Source organism: Phaethon aethereus (assembly GCF_964289735.1).
Source record: "Phaethon aethereus genome assembly, chromosome: 8".
Lineage (NCBI taxonomy): Eukaryota > Metazoa > Chordata > Aves > Phaethontiformes > Phaethontidae > Phaethon > Phaethon aethereus.
In genome coordinates, this window is record NC_138584.1 from 32,007,224 (window position 1) to 32,021,399 (window position 14,176).

Below are 14,176 nucleotides of genomic sequence, written 5' to 3' on the forward strand. Positions count from 1 at the left end.
CACAGTTTTAACATACAATAATCTCTGAGCTGCGGTGTTTTGGTTTTTTCCCAGTGAAATTTGCAGTAGAAGTTTAAAGACTAAAACGCTCTTTTTGTTTGACTTGGCGTTTCTTCCATGTGGTTCATTTTGTGCTGCGTGGGATAATGCAGGTATCAACGGTGCAGAATGATGCTAGTTCGGAAGGCAGGCTGAAGTTCTATCCTGTGCTGGCAGAGTAGCATAAGCCAGGTTTCCAAACTCCATAATTAAACCCTGTCCTTTGGGTTGCCGGCCAAACAATGGGAGGAGGAAATCAGACCAAGGAAAGGAAGCTTAGACTTGTCTGTGGGATGGCTGTTCTGGCTGGGAAGGAAAGTTCAGAGAGGAGCCAGCAGCCAACCTCCCAGCCCAGTAGGATCCACACCAAAGATAATAATATATCCTTTGGCTTTATTGCCTTTGTGTAGATTGCTTCCTCGCAGGAGATTTAGATTTACGCAGAGATAGCTTCTTGGCCTATATGCCTTGACAGGTTTATGGGAGCGAGAGGATGACTATTCTGTCCGTGTATGTTGCATTTGCTAATTCGGAGGTGTGCACATGAGAAAAAGTGGGGTCTCTAATGCAGGAGCAGGTGTGAAACACCCATGTGCTTATGCACATCTAGAGACAGAGGGAAGTGCATGTGGCACAGAGACTATGAGAGGGTTGTAGCAAAAGGTGTTGCCCGGGACAGTGCAGGGAAGTTATGTCTGCATGAGAGGGAGATGGGAGAAATGTCACACTTGAAAGAGAGCACAACGTAGAAGAGAAAGGGAAAATAGAATTTTAGACCATACAGAAGGGAAAAAGTATATAGGGGAAAGAAAAAAAGAACAAATGCCAGGAAAATGAAGATTTTACTTCCTAGAAAGGAAATATGAAATGGAATATGTGAACTCCTCTTAGAGAGAGAGAGCACTCCAGGCAGAGGGTTATTTACCGCCAGCCGTGACTAGTCGCTCTACATCTGTCTCCATTTTTTTCTCTTGAACAAATTCCCTTTTTGGATACTTTCTTCCTGCTTTGCTTCCCTGTGATTGCCCCTGTAAGTGGTCTTTGGAGGGCAGGCTGTATACTCAGAACATATGTGCAAACTGGCAGGAGAACAGAAGAGGACAAAACCACTCTGTGTGCTATTTAGATTAGGCAGTGGATGCTTCCCCTGTGCCTACTCTTGGGGTCTCTGCTGCACGTAGAATACAGCCTGCACCTATTGTCCATCCACAGTCCTTCCTCTGCGCTTTTATGTCACGGGCTCCTGGGGCTCGGAGCACCCTGACATCTGTCTCACGTGGAGGCTTTTCTGGGTGTAGATCCTACATGCTTCACCCACCAGCAACATGACCTTTCCATTCGTGCCATTTCGAACCATAGTAATGAGCAGAGGACTTATCCCTGTGGTTTTTACATCTAGATCCTTCTTGCAAGCAAGGACGTAGCACTTTCCTTATACGTCAGACATGACAGCCAGAGCAAAAACCAATATGAATTCCATGTTCCTTATACTGTACTCCTGGAGTCTCACATCCATTTACCTGCACTCAAAAGCTCCTGGGGAGCTCTCAGGCCTAAAAAGGCTGGGATCTGCCAGAAAAGATGAATTTCCTTTCACAACAGGAAGGCTTAGGAAGTAAAACAAAGCAGACATGTAGTAAATTACTTCTGTTTTTCAAATACCTTTTGCGATACCCTCCTTACCATTACTTTATCTCAGCACTTTCAGTACATAACTCTTGTTAACTGAGAAGAAGGGCAAGAGAGAATAAAGATGATGTTAGTAAGAAAATCAGGCAACATCACACTAGCTTTGAACTCATGTACAAAGCTGTCCCATATTCAGTTCTGTGGCAGCTCTGCTTGTAATGGGGGCAAGCCATAATTACAGGTATAAGTTTTGTAATTCCATAATAAGATTGAGTTAATGTATATCAGTATTCCGCTTACGCACTTCTTAATTAATTCTCTTGATTCAGTCCAACAGTAATGTTCACACTGTGCTTTTCAGTCATTTGGTAGTGTAGCATATGGATGGTATTTGCCAATTCTACTTCCATTGTATTTCTACAGTGTGGCATGGAAAAAAATGTTTAAGATGCAAGTTCAGAGTATCCTGTTATTTCTTTACTTAGATCTTCCTGGTACTTGTATTTCCACAAGTTAGTTAGGTCCCTAGAGGACAGTAATCCCAGGAAAGGTACGTTTGTATTTCTTGTGCTTCTTGTGCAGATATCGGAGATATCTGAAGGGACATTTAGCTCTGCTTCAGTTGTGGTCCTGACCAACTTACAGCACTGCAGCTGTTTGCAAAATGGGGGCAGCTCTGTGGTCCTCCATCCACTGAAAGGCTGATGGGGCTTTTCATACTGTGGTCATCCACCTTCCTTTGCCCTAGCTCCACCCCAGCTATTCTGCTCACTGTCACGCTGTGCTAGGCTTTTGTGTGTCTTCACCTTGAAAATCCCGGGAACCAAATGAGACTTTCAGTGCAGAAACCTTAAGGAATTAGTAATAACACTTGCACTGCATGACTGAAAGACATATTTACAGTTCCAGGGGCTTATGAAGTTGATAATATTATATGAACCTGCAGTAAGCTAGAGAGCTCCCTGTTAGACTGCTGGACACGTCTTTGGTAGTAAAGGTGCTATTAAAGTCAGCCTCATGATTGTGCACTACACCACTCAGGCTGGTGCTGCGCGTTCTCATGCCACCATCTATGGGACTGTCTGAAAATAATTTCCCAGCAATTTCTATGCAGCTAAGGAGCCGTGATCCTTTTCTGGAGTATTTTCCTTGCAGTGACAGTGACCCCTAACTTAATGGTACCATGTGTCTCCCTATTGCTGGTTATGGAAAAACCACATGCAGGCAACCAGTCCAAATTCTTCTTTAAATAACCTTTTTCTTAAATCTGGCATGGGATCTCTTCTTAGCAGATTCTCAGCACGCAAAAAAATTTCTTCTCCATATTTACCAAGAAACTTTTATTTATGCCTTACACATCAGAAAGACTCATTCAGGCACATATCAGACAACCACAAGAGTTTGTTTTCAAAGTCGTTTGGAATTACATCTTGGAAATGCCAGAGAAAGTGGTATAAGGGAGATCCTAGATTGTGTTCTTTATGCCCAAATACAGTTGTTGCCTTGCACTACCTAGAAGATAAAAAATATATAGTATATCCCAGCATCAGTGATGCAGAGTGCATCTGATGTGTCCTCAGGCAAAAGGTCTATGGGCTCATCAAAAGACTTGACGCCACACACTAACTCAGAGCTCAGAGAAGTTTCCAATGATTGTGCTACATTACTGCCAACGCTTCAAGGGATTGACTGTAGAAAATATGATGAAAAACATAAGAACCATGTATTATACAAAATAAGGAATAGAAAAATAATCCCTTTTTACTGGGAAAACATTCAACTGCAGACCTGGAGTATTCAATATCAAATAATTCTCTGGCACTACTTTTCAGTGACTTGCTGTAGTGGGCAGTTTTCACTGGATTGTAACTAGACACAGGAATTTCATGATCTTTATTAATTTCCTTAAGCTGAATTGTTTGGATACTCATAGACCTATTTAAGAAAAACAAAACCAAGGAAATGTCTCTTTTCCTTAGACCAGAGGAGGTCTACATCCAGGATCCATGCCAATTACATTTACTCAGTGTTTCCCAGATGTGACATTGTCTTGCCCTCCAATTCTCAGTGTGTAAAGAAAAGTCAGACTGCACGCTCACATAGCCATTAAGATTGTACCTGCCTTGTGCAGCAGCTTCATTACATACCTTGACACATCTATCAGCAGGCACCACTGCCATTTTTTCCTCCATTGAACTTAATATCTTAAGACAGTGGGAATATTTCGCAACCAGACAAGCCTCCAGCCTACATACAGCATAGTTTGGCTCTTTGAATGGGAGGTCAGAAACGGATCATGTTTCTCTGGTGGCCAGAATATTTTGGTTTACGGCAGAGACCTAATTTGTGCCATTAAGCTGAAGAGATGCCATGAGCGGTACAGCAGACAGAACCTGTTGCCTCCCAGGCTCATGCAAACTTCCGCTGCTCATTTCCTCTGAAGAACTTCTGAGCTTTGTTAGACTGTATACTGCGACTAGGACTCCTGCTCCCGTTGACCCCATTTCCCCGTTCCCGTTCAGACCCATGCTTCTTCTTACCTCCAAGGCTTTATACGCAGTTTCCCACATTCTCCCCACTCTTACAGTCTTCCAACATCCTTGTTCTGCCCTAGCGGAGAAGTAGAGTGTGCTTGGGCCTGTGCTACCTTTCGTGCTTCCATTGACTGGTACATGGACTTAAAAATGGCCCTGTGTGCATGCTGCCACCAAAAGAGTTGGTTTCAAGTGAACAGGTAGAAACCCAAAGCCAAACATACAATGGGAGCATACTTCAAGGAACATCAGCTACTGTGGAATACAGAGCTTTTCTTAAAATTTTTTTGCTTTCATGGAGTCCATGTGTTCTCTTATCCCTGCTCTCTGCATTACAGTATCCCATCAAAACACAAGCTGCCCAGTGGTTTTCAAGAACATAAGATTTTTCTTTTCTTCTAAGAGCAATAACACTTATCAACTTTTACTGAAATACCATATCGGCTCCTTGTCACTGGCAGTCTACAGTTCCTGCCGCTAAAAGTTTAATGCATTTACAGGAGCACTTAGGCATCAAGACTTTGATATCACAATCTGTTAGTCACAGGTGCTACATGATAGGTTTGTGTTAGCACATTATAGATCTTTTATCAGATACTGCACAAAATGTGTGTTTCTCTGCCAGGCAATCAGAATCAGACTGCTGCATAGTTGATGAGTTACTCACCAATATAAGTTGTTGTTTACTTTAAACAGGACTTTTCCAGAACTGCACCTTAATGGATAACTTAAACTAATTGGACAAGGCCAGCAAAGATCAAGAACTTAACGTGAGCCAGGAAAAATGCAGCAGGTCAATAGTGGTGCTTTGAGTATTGTCAGTCTTTTGCAATAGCATTCATCAAGTCAAATGATTAACACTACTCATTTGCTATAAGACACAGCCATTTTGACAGCAGATTAGAACTGGATCAATAGCTCAACTTTTCTTTGGCAATTCACGTAGTAGCATGAGACCTGTGACAACATGCCGTGCTGCTGGCATTACTGTCTCAAAATCATGCAAGGACGTTAGAGGTAGGGAAAGAACTACTGATTGAAAAGTCAGTTCAGACTGAAAAGTCCTAGATGTTTTCTCACCTCTCAAAGGCTCCTTTTTTTCCAGACACTGGATAACACAACAGACTTGGCCCTGAGATTCGGCCTAAATTGTACTTTCCATTTTTAATAAAACTAATAATCCCATGCAAGTGTTAGAGCACATGCCTCAGCTTTGCTGTAATCCCCTGAGGAAAATATCCCTTCAGCATGGTCCCGGAGAAGTCAGTCAGTCAATGTTGTGGCTCTGCCTCTTGCATCCAATTCCACATGTCAGGACATGCATAATTTAGAAATACGTATGGAGGTGTAGGAGTTCTGAGTTAAAAAATGCAGAAAGTGTTTCACTTCAGATACCAAACTAAAGCTGTATTTTCGACTGGCCTGGTGCTAGCATCATCCGTACATATTATTTTCACTGATCTTAATGACTAAGTTAAAAGCAGATCTGTGTGCTGTGACAATGATAAGATCACCTGAGCTATTTCTGGCTCCACACACAATTAGCATCATCTGAATCATTCTTCAGATTCATAGGAAAGATTTAGCGCACGGAAAACTATTCCCTGACAAAGGTTGGAACAAGGCTTTCTGATGACGATGGGATTCCTGTGATGGGAGTGCTGTATTGGTAGTTCATGGACCTAATGTTCTTCAGACGTTGCTGCTGGCTGAGCCATATTCTACTACCCATTCTGTTTAACATATACACATAAAGCAAAGAGAGTAATATGGTTTGTGCTCCACTTTTGACACCAAGTGAAAACCATAAGCTGCCTTGGTATTGGGACAAAAGCAGACACTTTCTACGTCTTTTCAGAGGTGAGCTCCAAAGGACAGAAGCACCCTCTGTTTGAATATGGCTGTGCATTTCTTGCTGATTTGGAGTCTGTCAAACATGAATCTTTGTCAGCTCCAGGTGGGTCTCCTCTGATGCAGTTATCCTTGAAGATCATCTGATAGTGTGGCATGGGACTGTTTAATTGTAAAATGGGATTAAACACATTGAAAGTATTGTACCTGTCTTCCTGAAGTTGAACTAGTTTTCTTGTTTGCTTCTGGGACCAATTCAGGATGTTGACTTGGATCTATAAACTCTTCTATAGATTAGATCTCGGTTAGGAAATGGACTGCATTCCTTTCATGTGCTGTCTTAGCAATTGAGATCAGCAGACATGCTTTTTCTAATGTGTTTGGGAAGCAGAAGCAATATTTTATCTCCTGTGGTATGCTGCTGGTACAGAAATGTTCAGGCTTATTAATTCTTCAGGACACAGGAAAAGTCTTCATCACCTGGGTAGGCAGTCATGGGAAAGGACCCACTGCAAAGACTGCATTGAACTCTTTTTTTTTTTTTTTTTTTTTTTGGAGGCAGCTGGAAAATATTAGTAGTCTTCAGAGCCAATATGCAGTACATATTGAGAGCCAGTAAATGATGCATATTATTGCAAATTCCTGTGCACTTCTGCATTTTATAAAACAGATAACTAAAATACTCACCTAGCCAGATTGGTTCCCCAAGGGATGCACATTTCTAAGTAGAGGACAAACCAAAAACACAGAACAGAACACAAATTAGCCAAATAGAATGGCTAAGTAGTTGAAACAAATGATTTTAGGATCACTGAGTAAAGACCATGACCTCCTTTTGCATCAGTCAAGGCAACTGTGAAACTTTGTGAAAGAAGCTCACCACAAAACAGATGCTGGGCTATCTTAGGTAAATAAATTACAAAAAAATAATAATAAAAAACTCCCCTACACATTTTACAAAGCACAGCTGTGTAAATATTGCATGAGACAGGGGAGAGGGGGAGAGATGTAACATACACCCTTTTTCATGCAGAAGTTCTGCTCTCGGCACTGTTTATTAACATTCCCAGTACAACCATCCCTCCACTGCATAGCATACAGTGCAGCTACTGTACTCCGTGCACACGTTTTGATCTTTGCTTTAGAGGAGAAAACAGGCTTTATTTTAAAGGTAACATTTTCACCCAAAGTTAAAATGTGCAATGAGAAGTGTTAGGGAACAGAGAGAAGATGGTACAGGATCGGGAACAGGCAGCAGACCGTATTACATTTTTTTTTCATTTCCTTTCCCACACTGTGTCTGCCACACTGACTTTAGATGTTCCCCTAGTTCTGCACAAAGAGAGGAGCAATCCTGAGATCTTAATTTCATTGAGCTGGATACCTACTGCAATTTTCCTGTTTCTCAGCTGCCAGGTACAGCACATTCCAGTGTACAAAAACTGTGGATCTGCCCACAGAGAGGAAAAAATGGCTCTTCTCAGCTGGACTGAAGTCTCACCTAGCCCAGTGTGCTGTATCTGACAAGAGCTGGTAGTGGACACTTAAGGAAAGAATACAACAGCAGGACAGGCATCCAGTGATGCTTTTCAGAGCACAGCTCCGTGGATTTTGGCAGCAAACGGCTTGGTTTCATGAGCCAGAGGCCCTGTTCACATCTTTGTGTTTGACAGTCTTCAGTGGACTTTTCTTTCGGAGATGTGCTTGGATGTTTTTAACTCATTCTTTATTTCGGCCTCTAAAACATCCCATGGCTGCAAGTTCCAGTTTTACTCAGTGCTGTGTAAGGAAAAACCACTTCTTTTGTCCGTTGCCTGTTCATTTTGCTTGATGCTCCATAGTAGGTTTTTTTACTGCCAGAAGTAGTGAATAAATCATTCCTGGGTTACTTTCTTTCAAGTTAAGTGCTGCCCCAACACTTTGACCGCAGCAGTCCGTGAGCATAGGAAAGCAGAGAAATCTGTCTAGCAGCCTGTTAGCTCAGGTAACAATTTGGCTGAGTGGCTGCAGAGCCATCCTATACCTCCAGGAATGTATATGTGCTGTGACAGCAGCTGTGTTGTTCACCCGGGGTGGGTAGCCTGTAACCTTGACCCATAACCCATATGGCATGAATGCAGTGCTACCCCGTATAGCCGAGCCGCGCTGGGGTGACTAGTGAATAAGGATGCTACAGCCTAAATAAGGGATGCTGTTTAAATACTCAGTTTTCTTTCATTTTCCAGCTTCAGAAAAACTTAAAGTTCAGCAGTGTCTTCATCTAGTATGTATACTGGCTACAGTTTATTCTGATTTCACTGGTGTTTTGCTCAGGGGAGAGCAGGGAATCCATAGCATCCTCCACCTCTGCTTGCCCGCACCGCTCTTGCACAGCTCGAAGCCCTAGTGAGATCATCCTTTCTGCTGTTCACTCACATCAATGGTTGCTGCTATTTTTAGTGTGATATACACCAAAAAGCATAACATAAGAGATCCTGTTGCTAAAATTAGCTGGAAAATTATAGGCTGTTTGACTGTTTTGTGCACAGTCTTCATTTGCCTCGCTGGGATTTGCGTGCAGATCTTCAAACCCCCAAAAGCCAGCAAGGGGAGATGGTACCTGCAGTCCTCATGTCCAAGAGCAGTACTCTTGAAAAGAGTGGGACTGTTTTATATCAGCAAGGGCTGGAGACAAGGCCTTGGGTCTACCTATAGAAGGGAAATACATCTTATTTTGAAAGTAAGGATTTACAGTCAATGAGATTTAAAAAATATAAATGTATGGATTAACTTTCTTTGTGCTTCATGTAATGTCCCATTTTATTACAGCAGCCCACGTTTGTCTCCAGGAGTATTATCTGTGATGCAGTACACTAATGCACTACCTTGCTCCGAACAGGAGAAAGCACTTTGGATGTAGTCCAGATTTAACCCTGTCATAGGGCTTGCCTTTACTGTTAACCAAAATAACAGCAAATGAAAGTAGAGAATCATCCTGACTCTTCCTCTGAACTTGGCCAATCCTAGGTGTGAGGTGCATTTTTGAGGCAAAGGGTAATAGTCATTCCCACTTGTTTCGTCACTCCTCTGCCTCTCTCTGCCCTTTCAGTCCTTACATCTCTTTTCCATTCCTTGAGTGAAAACTGCTTGGCCACACCTAATCTAAACACGCCGTGCAAGGAGCTGCTTCTGAAAGTTTGACATCTGACATCAAAATGATTCCTGAAAAGAGTCCTCTCATCCAGGCAGAATTGCAAATTCTGACCATTTGGAGATTTTAAAAATTAAAAGATCCCCCAAACAGCTGTATTTCTTATGCAAATTCCTAGCCAAATGGGAACTTGTAAGTGTTAAATAAATTGTTTGCCCTCTGTTAAAAAATGGTCATCTAGAAACCCAGTAATTTGGGGGGAACAGGTTTTAAGAGGACAAAGCAGTCTTACAAACAGCATTTCTCCCATGTCCTGAGAATTGTTGTGCTATTGTCATTTTACGGTGCTATTTTCTCTTAATTTTGCAGGATTTTTCTCTTTAATGTTACGTGGAAAACTGAACAAAAACTGGCACTTAATTCAGAGTAAACAGTGGCAGCGACTGAATAGAAACCTGATGTCAAACATACAACCACCCTGGGAAAGTGAAAAACCATTGCTTTCTCATCTCTTCCAGTTGTTGTCTTCTTAAATGTATGATTCATAAAATTAGCGATTTAAAAACGCATAGAAAGATTATTTTTTATATTCATCGCATCACTTTAAAAAAAATGGTTAAAAATCGATTTGCTGGCCTCTTGGGGAAATGCTGTAATGTTTTTGGCTGTCTCCTACTTTCTGCTGCCAGCTAAAAGTACCATCTGGCTTGTTTAGGGCCCTTTTCCATATCAGGTGCTTCCAAAATTCTCCCCAACCAGAGGATTGTTTCATTGGGTTGCTTTGCCTGCTGAGGCATGTGTCCTGGGCTGGGAATCCTACTGCTTCTGTTCCCTGCCATCTTGCTGACGGTGGTGTGTGTATGTTTGGGCACAGATCTTGCTGCCTCTCTCCCGAGGACATTTGCATCATTGTCAGCTGCACATATTAAATTGATATGCAGGGCTTAGAAACACGTATCCCGTCTTTTGTCCCTTTGTTTGTGCAATTGTTGTGGTTTTAATTCTTCTTTGACACCTGGAATATCACAAAGCTGCTGATAATCTGTTGGCTACTAAGGGAAATGACATTGATAGAAGGATAATGTGTGTCAGACTTATATCTAGATAATTGCAGACACACCCCAAACCCTCGCAGCTCAGGGAATGAATATCCTAAATCCATTATTAATTTGGAGAGTCATATGTGGCAGTTGGCTGCGGTGTCATCGTCTCGCTGCAAGAGTCACTTGCAAGGGATTTTAAAAGACAGTTTTGGTTAATTCTGCATTGCTGGGTCTTATTATTGCCTAATAAGAGTCAATTTTGGTACGTTCTTGCTGCCATTTCGTGGCAATGTGAGGAGCTGTAACAAAATGGGGTTGATGTCCTAACTCCTCACTGAAGGCAGCTTCCCATGTGCCGCCTTCTGCACAGCCATAAGATACCGAGAAGATGCGAACCGGTGTGCTGTACGTGGTACCAGTTGACAGTGACACCTCCTTCTCAGGATTCTGTTTTTCAGATTTGCTGTTTTGCTTAGAAATAGAAATCTACCCCTCCAAGGATTTATGAGTAGATTTGAAGCATTGTAGTTGCCAAGTATAGACTTTTGATGTGACCGTATGGAAAGATGGAGCGTGTTTTGAAATAGATACTGCCGTAAGCTGTCTTGTCCTATTTCTAAAATGATCTGTGCCATACACTGCTGACTTTTCCTGTCCATCCATTAAAAAGTGAATTATGAAGAGTGCTGAGACAAACGGATAGTAGTTTAACCTTGTTAGTAAATATCAGGTAGCTGATATATACTGCTAGAATGTTACATCACAGCCTTTCTCTTCAATATAGGTTTATGAAATTATCTTGTTACTATATAAACTGCCTTCACTGTGTACATTCTTCCAGAGGTTTATTGTTCTTTGTATGTTGGCACAGTAGCACGACTCTGAAGAGTCAGTTCACGATGCAGTGAATTTTAAAGACTTGGGAGATGGCCATACCTATTTTTTATCTATTTTTCAGCAAAGAAATGAAAGCTTTTTTTTTTCCTAAGGTATTAAAAGTTTCAAAAGATGTGCTGAAATAAAAAGGAAATAATAACTAAAGACTGGATAGGAAGTAGTGCCTCAGAATATTGACTTAGTTTGTTTGCTTGTTTCCCCAAAAATCTTAATATTTTAAGTACAAGTTAATATTTTAAATCAAATAAACCTGTTTTGTGAACTAGTAAGATACTTGAACTATATCACACATTATTCATTTATTTTTGTGTGAGTGCAATAAAAATTTTACAAGCTCTAATCTTATTCTTTTAATAGAGAGAAAACTATGCAGAATATGTTGCTTAGAGTATTAGATAAGCTACAGCGTGTTAATCAAATATTTTCGTGATATGAGGGCAGTTGAGAAAACAGTACAATTTTTGCTAATGGCACTGGTAAGTAAACGGATCTATCATTACATTGTCATGAAAAGTGACATTGAGCAGAAACACCCTGCCAATCCCTAGAAGATAAGTATTTAATGTAATTAGACAGACACTGTCTCCTTTGTTGAACGTAGCATTAATCACCCAGAGAAGTCCAACTTTATATGAAATGGCTTTTTCTGATATGTCTTTGTATTAGAAAGCTTCTTACATGGTTTTGTCATGATGATATATTTGAAGAAATGACTGCTATAGCTATATGGTTTTCTTTATGACATACTTGCTGTTCTGTGTTCCATAATATTATTTTTTTTATTTTAGCAATGTTACATTATATAGCTGTGATTTGTTTCTAAGTCTAGAAACCTACAGGCATTTGGAGCTGAACCTCTTTGAAATAGTTAATGCATCCAACTTATGAAATATAAAAGAAACACAAATAGCTTCCATTATGTTCTTCAGTTCTTCTTATGTGGTGTTAGCGCAGGTTCATTGTTATGGTATAAGCAAAATGCTTCTTGCCTCAAATGCTAGTTCATAATATCACACACAAAAAAAGAACTTCTTTCTATGAAAATCTTGTTGTTAAATTGACGAAAAATGTTGCCCCCTTCCAGAATTCATTGGCACTACATTTTTTTTTTTTTCCCTCCTCTGTTGCTTGTAATTTGTACTGTGAAATGCTGTCTGGTTATGAACTGGTATCAACTTGAATCAGTGCACAGCTGTGTCTTCCCACCTTCTCAGTGGTGCAGAGGGCTTTGAAGGGAAAGAATAGGGTTTAGTCAAAGATGACAGCAGACTTCACCAAGTAACAGGTGGAGGTCAAGTCGGTTTATTTGTTGGGATGAACAGAGTGCAGAGATGAAAAATCTTTGCCATAATAAGGTTTAGGAAGAAAACGCTGACTAGTCTAAGCTTTGATTCTAGCTGACAGATCCCTTTCTAGTGTTCATTACTTGATTTCACAGTTCAGGCAATTTTAAGAGGCTTAAAATTATATTTCTGCTCTCCTCTATAAAAGTTTTCGATCACTTTCTAATTTTTGCTTTAACTAAAGTTATAGGGACTCCCTAATATATCACTCCTGCCTTTAGACTTTTACAAAGTCAATATACCATCAAAAATTAAAGGATAAGCTTTTTTTTTAGACCCCTACTTTTACCAATTCTTTCAATAAATGAAGGAGAAAATTCACATGTAAGCATCAATTCGATCAGAAAATTAAAACTTCAGAAAAACTTCCCCCGAAAAGCGGACAGTAAAATAAGCACGATGCTTAAGAAGTCAGTGTTCCTTTCTGGGCGTACGGGATTTTTATGTTACTGGTAGCAGCATTAATGAAGCTACGCCACCCCAGTGTGCTAAGTTTCAATCACCAAGTGCCGGTGAGCCATGCTCTATCCTGAAAGGGAGTCACAGCAAGACCCCAGATAATCAGAGCAGAACGTCCTGACATTGTGCGGCAGTGCTGGGACTGCGATGACCTGTCGGCATCGTTGCATATCAATGCAGCATCACAAAGGGATTTCAGAGGGCTGAGTTGCGAGTGTGCAGTCTCTCCTAGGTTAGCCTCCTGCCCTTCCCCTGTGCCAGCTGCTGGGAGGGCAAGGTAGGCGTTTCTCCTTTCCCACCCTTTTTCTTCCACCACCACCACCTGCTTCCTACCTGCTGCAGTGGGCAGAATAGGAGTATCTTTAGCCATTTGCTAAAATCTTCCCCCTCAGACTTTCTATTACTTCTGCATTCATTCTTTGCAGGAAGAGGAAACTCACTGGTCAAACCCTTGGACACCAGAATAGTTGCATGCAGTTTCCCAGGGAGCCAGATAGCTCTAAAGCTTCCCAGTGAGTGACAGTTTCTCTCTTCTATTCTTCTGAAACATGTGTTTTACACATATACTGAAAAATGTTAATATCAATTTACAGCCAGATTCTTGCTTTTTCTAAAAAATATATAAAATCTCCTAAAGTATATACACTTAGAGCACCTCAGCACACATGTCACTTTTTTATGTAGGAAAATGTGTTGGATGCTCTTATACACATAACATCATTGGGCTTGAAAGCTGTTAGCTCATTCAGAGTTAGTGGCAAGAACACTGGACTTGCCAGCACCAAACTGTGAAACCTTTTTTGTGTGACTAGTAGAAATCTCATTGGGGGTAGAAATCCAAAAAAGGGGAGGAGGGGGTTGTAAATCTGTGCATTTGGATTCGAGTATCTTCAATACCATGATACCAACTTTGTCCTGGAAGTCCTTGAATCACAAATCGTTGGAGGCTGGGAGAGTATTTTGGAGAATTATCACTGTATGCTTTCCCTGGTCTTTTACTCTTTTCTAGGCATCCATTAGTTACCACTGTCAGAGAGAGGATACTGGGCTAGGTGGATCCCTGTAATCTGATTTGGCATGGCTATTTTTCTGTGTTCCTAAGCTCACGAGATCAAGTTATGTAGGATTATTTCATAATGCCAGAGCAGCAGTTTCTGAGGTTCGACAAAGCTATCTAGGAAAGTGTCTAATAAAAGAAAGATCCTGTCCCATACTGTAGCTTTCTTGGTCCAGTGAAGCAGCATCCTCATG

At 41.1% G+C, this 14,176-nt stretch overlaps 1 protein-coding gene across 1 annotated transcript in view; it reads left to right on the forward strand.

Annotated features, from left to right (window-relative positions):
* NFIA (nuclear factor I A) overlaps window positions 1-14,176 on the forward strand; it is a gene marked incomplete at both ends in the record, with an annotated part of 222,764 nt that overhangs the window by 176,432 nt on the left and 32,156 nt on the right. Inside the window, 1 exon segment of the mRNA XM_082003188.1 lies at window positions 13,351-13,437. Within this exon segment, the coding sequence (XP_081859314.1) occupies window positions 13,351-13,437 (87 nt within the window).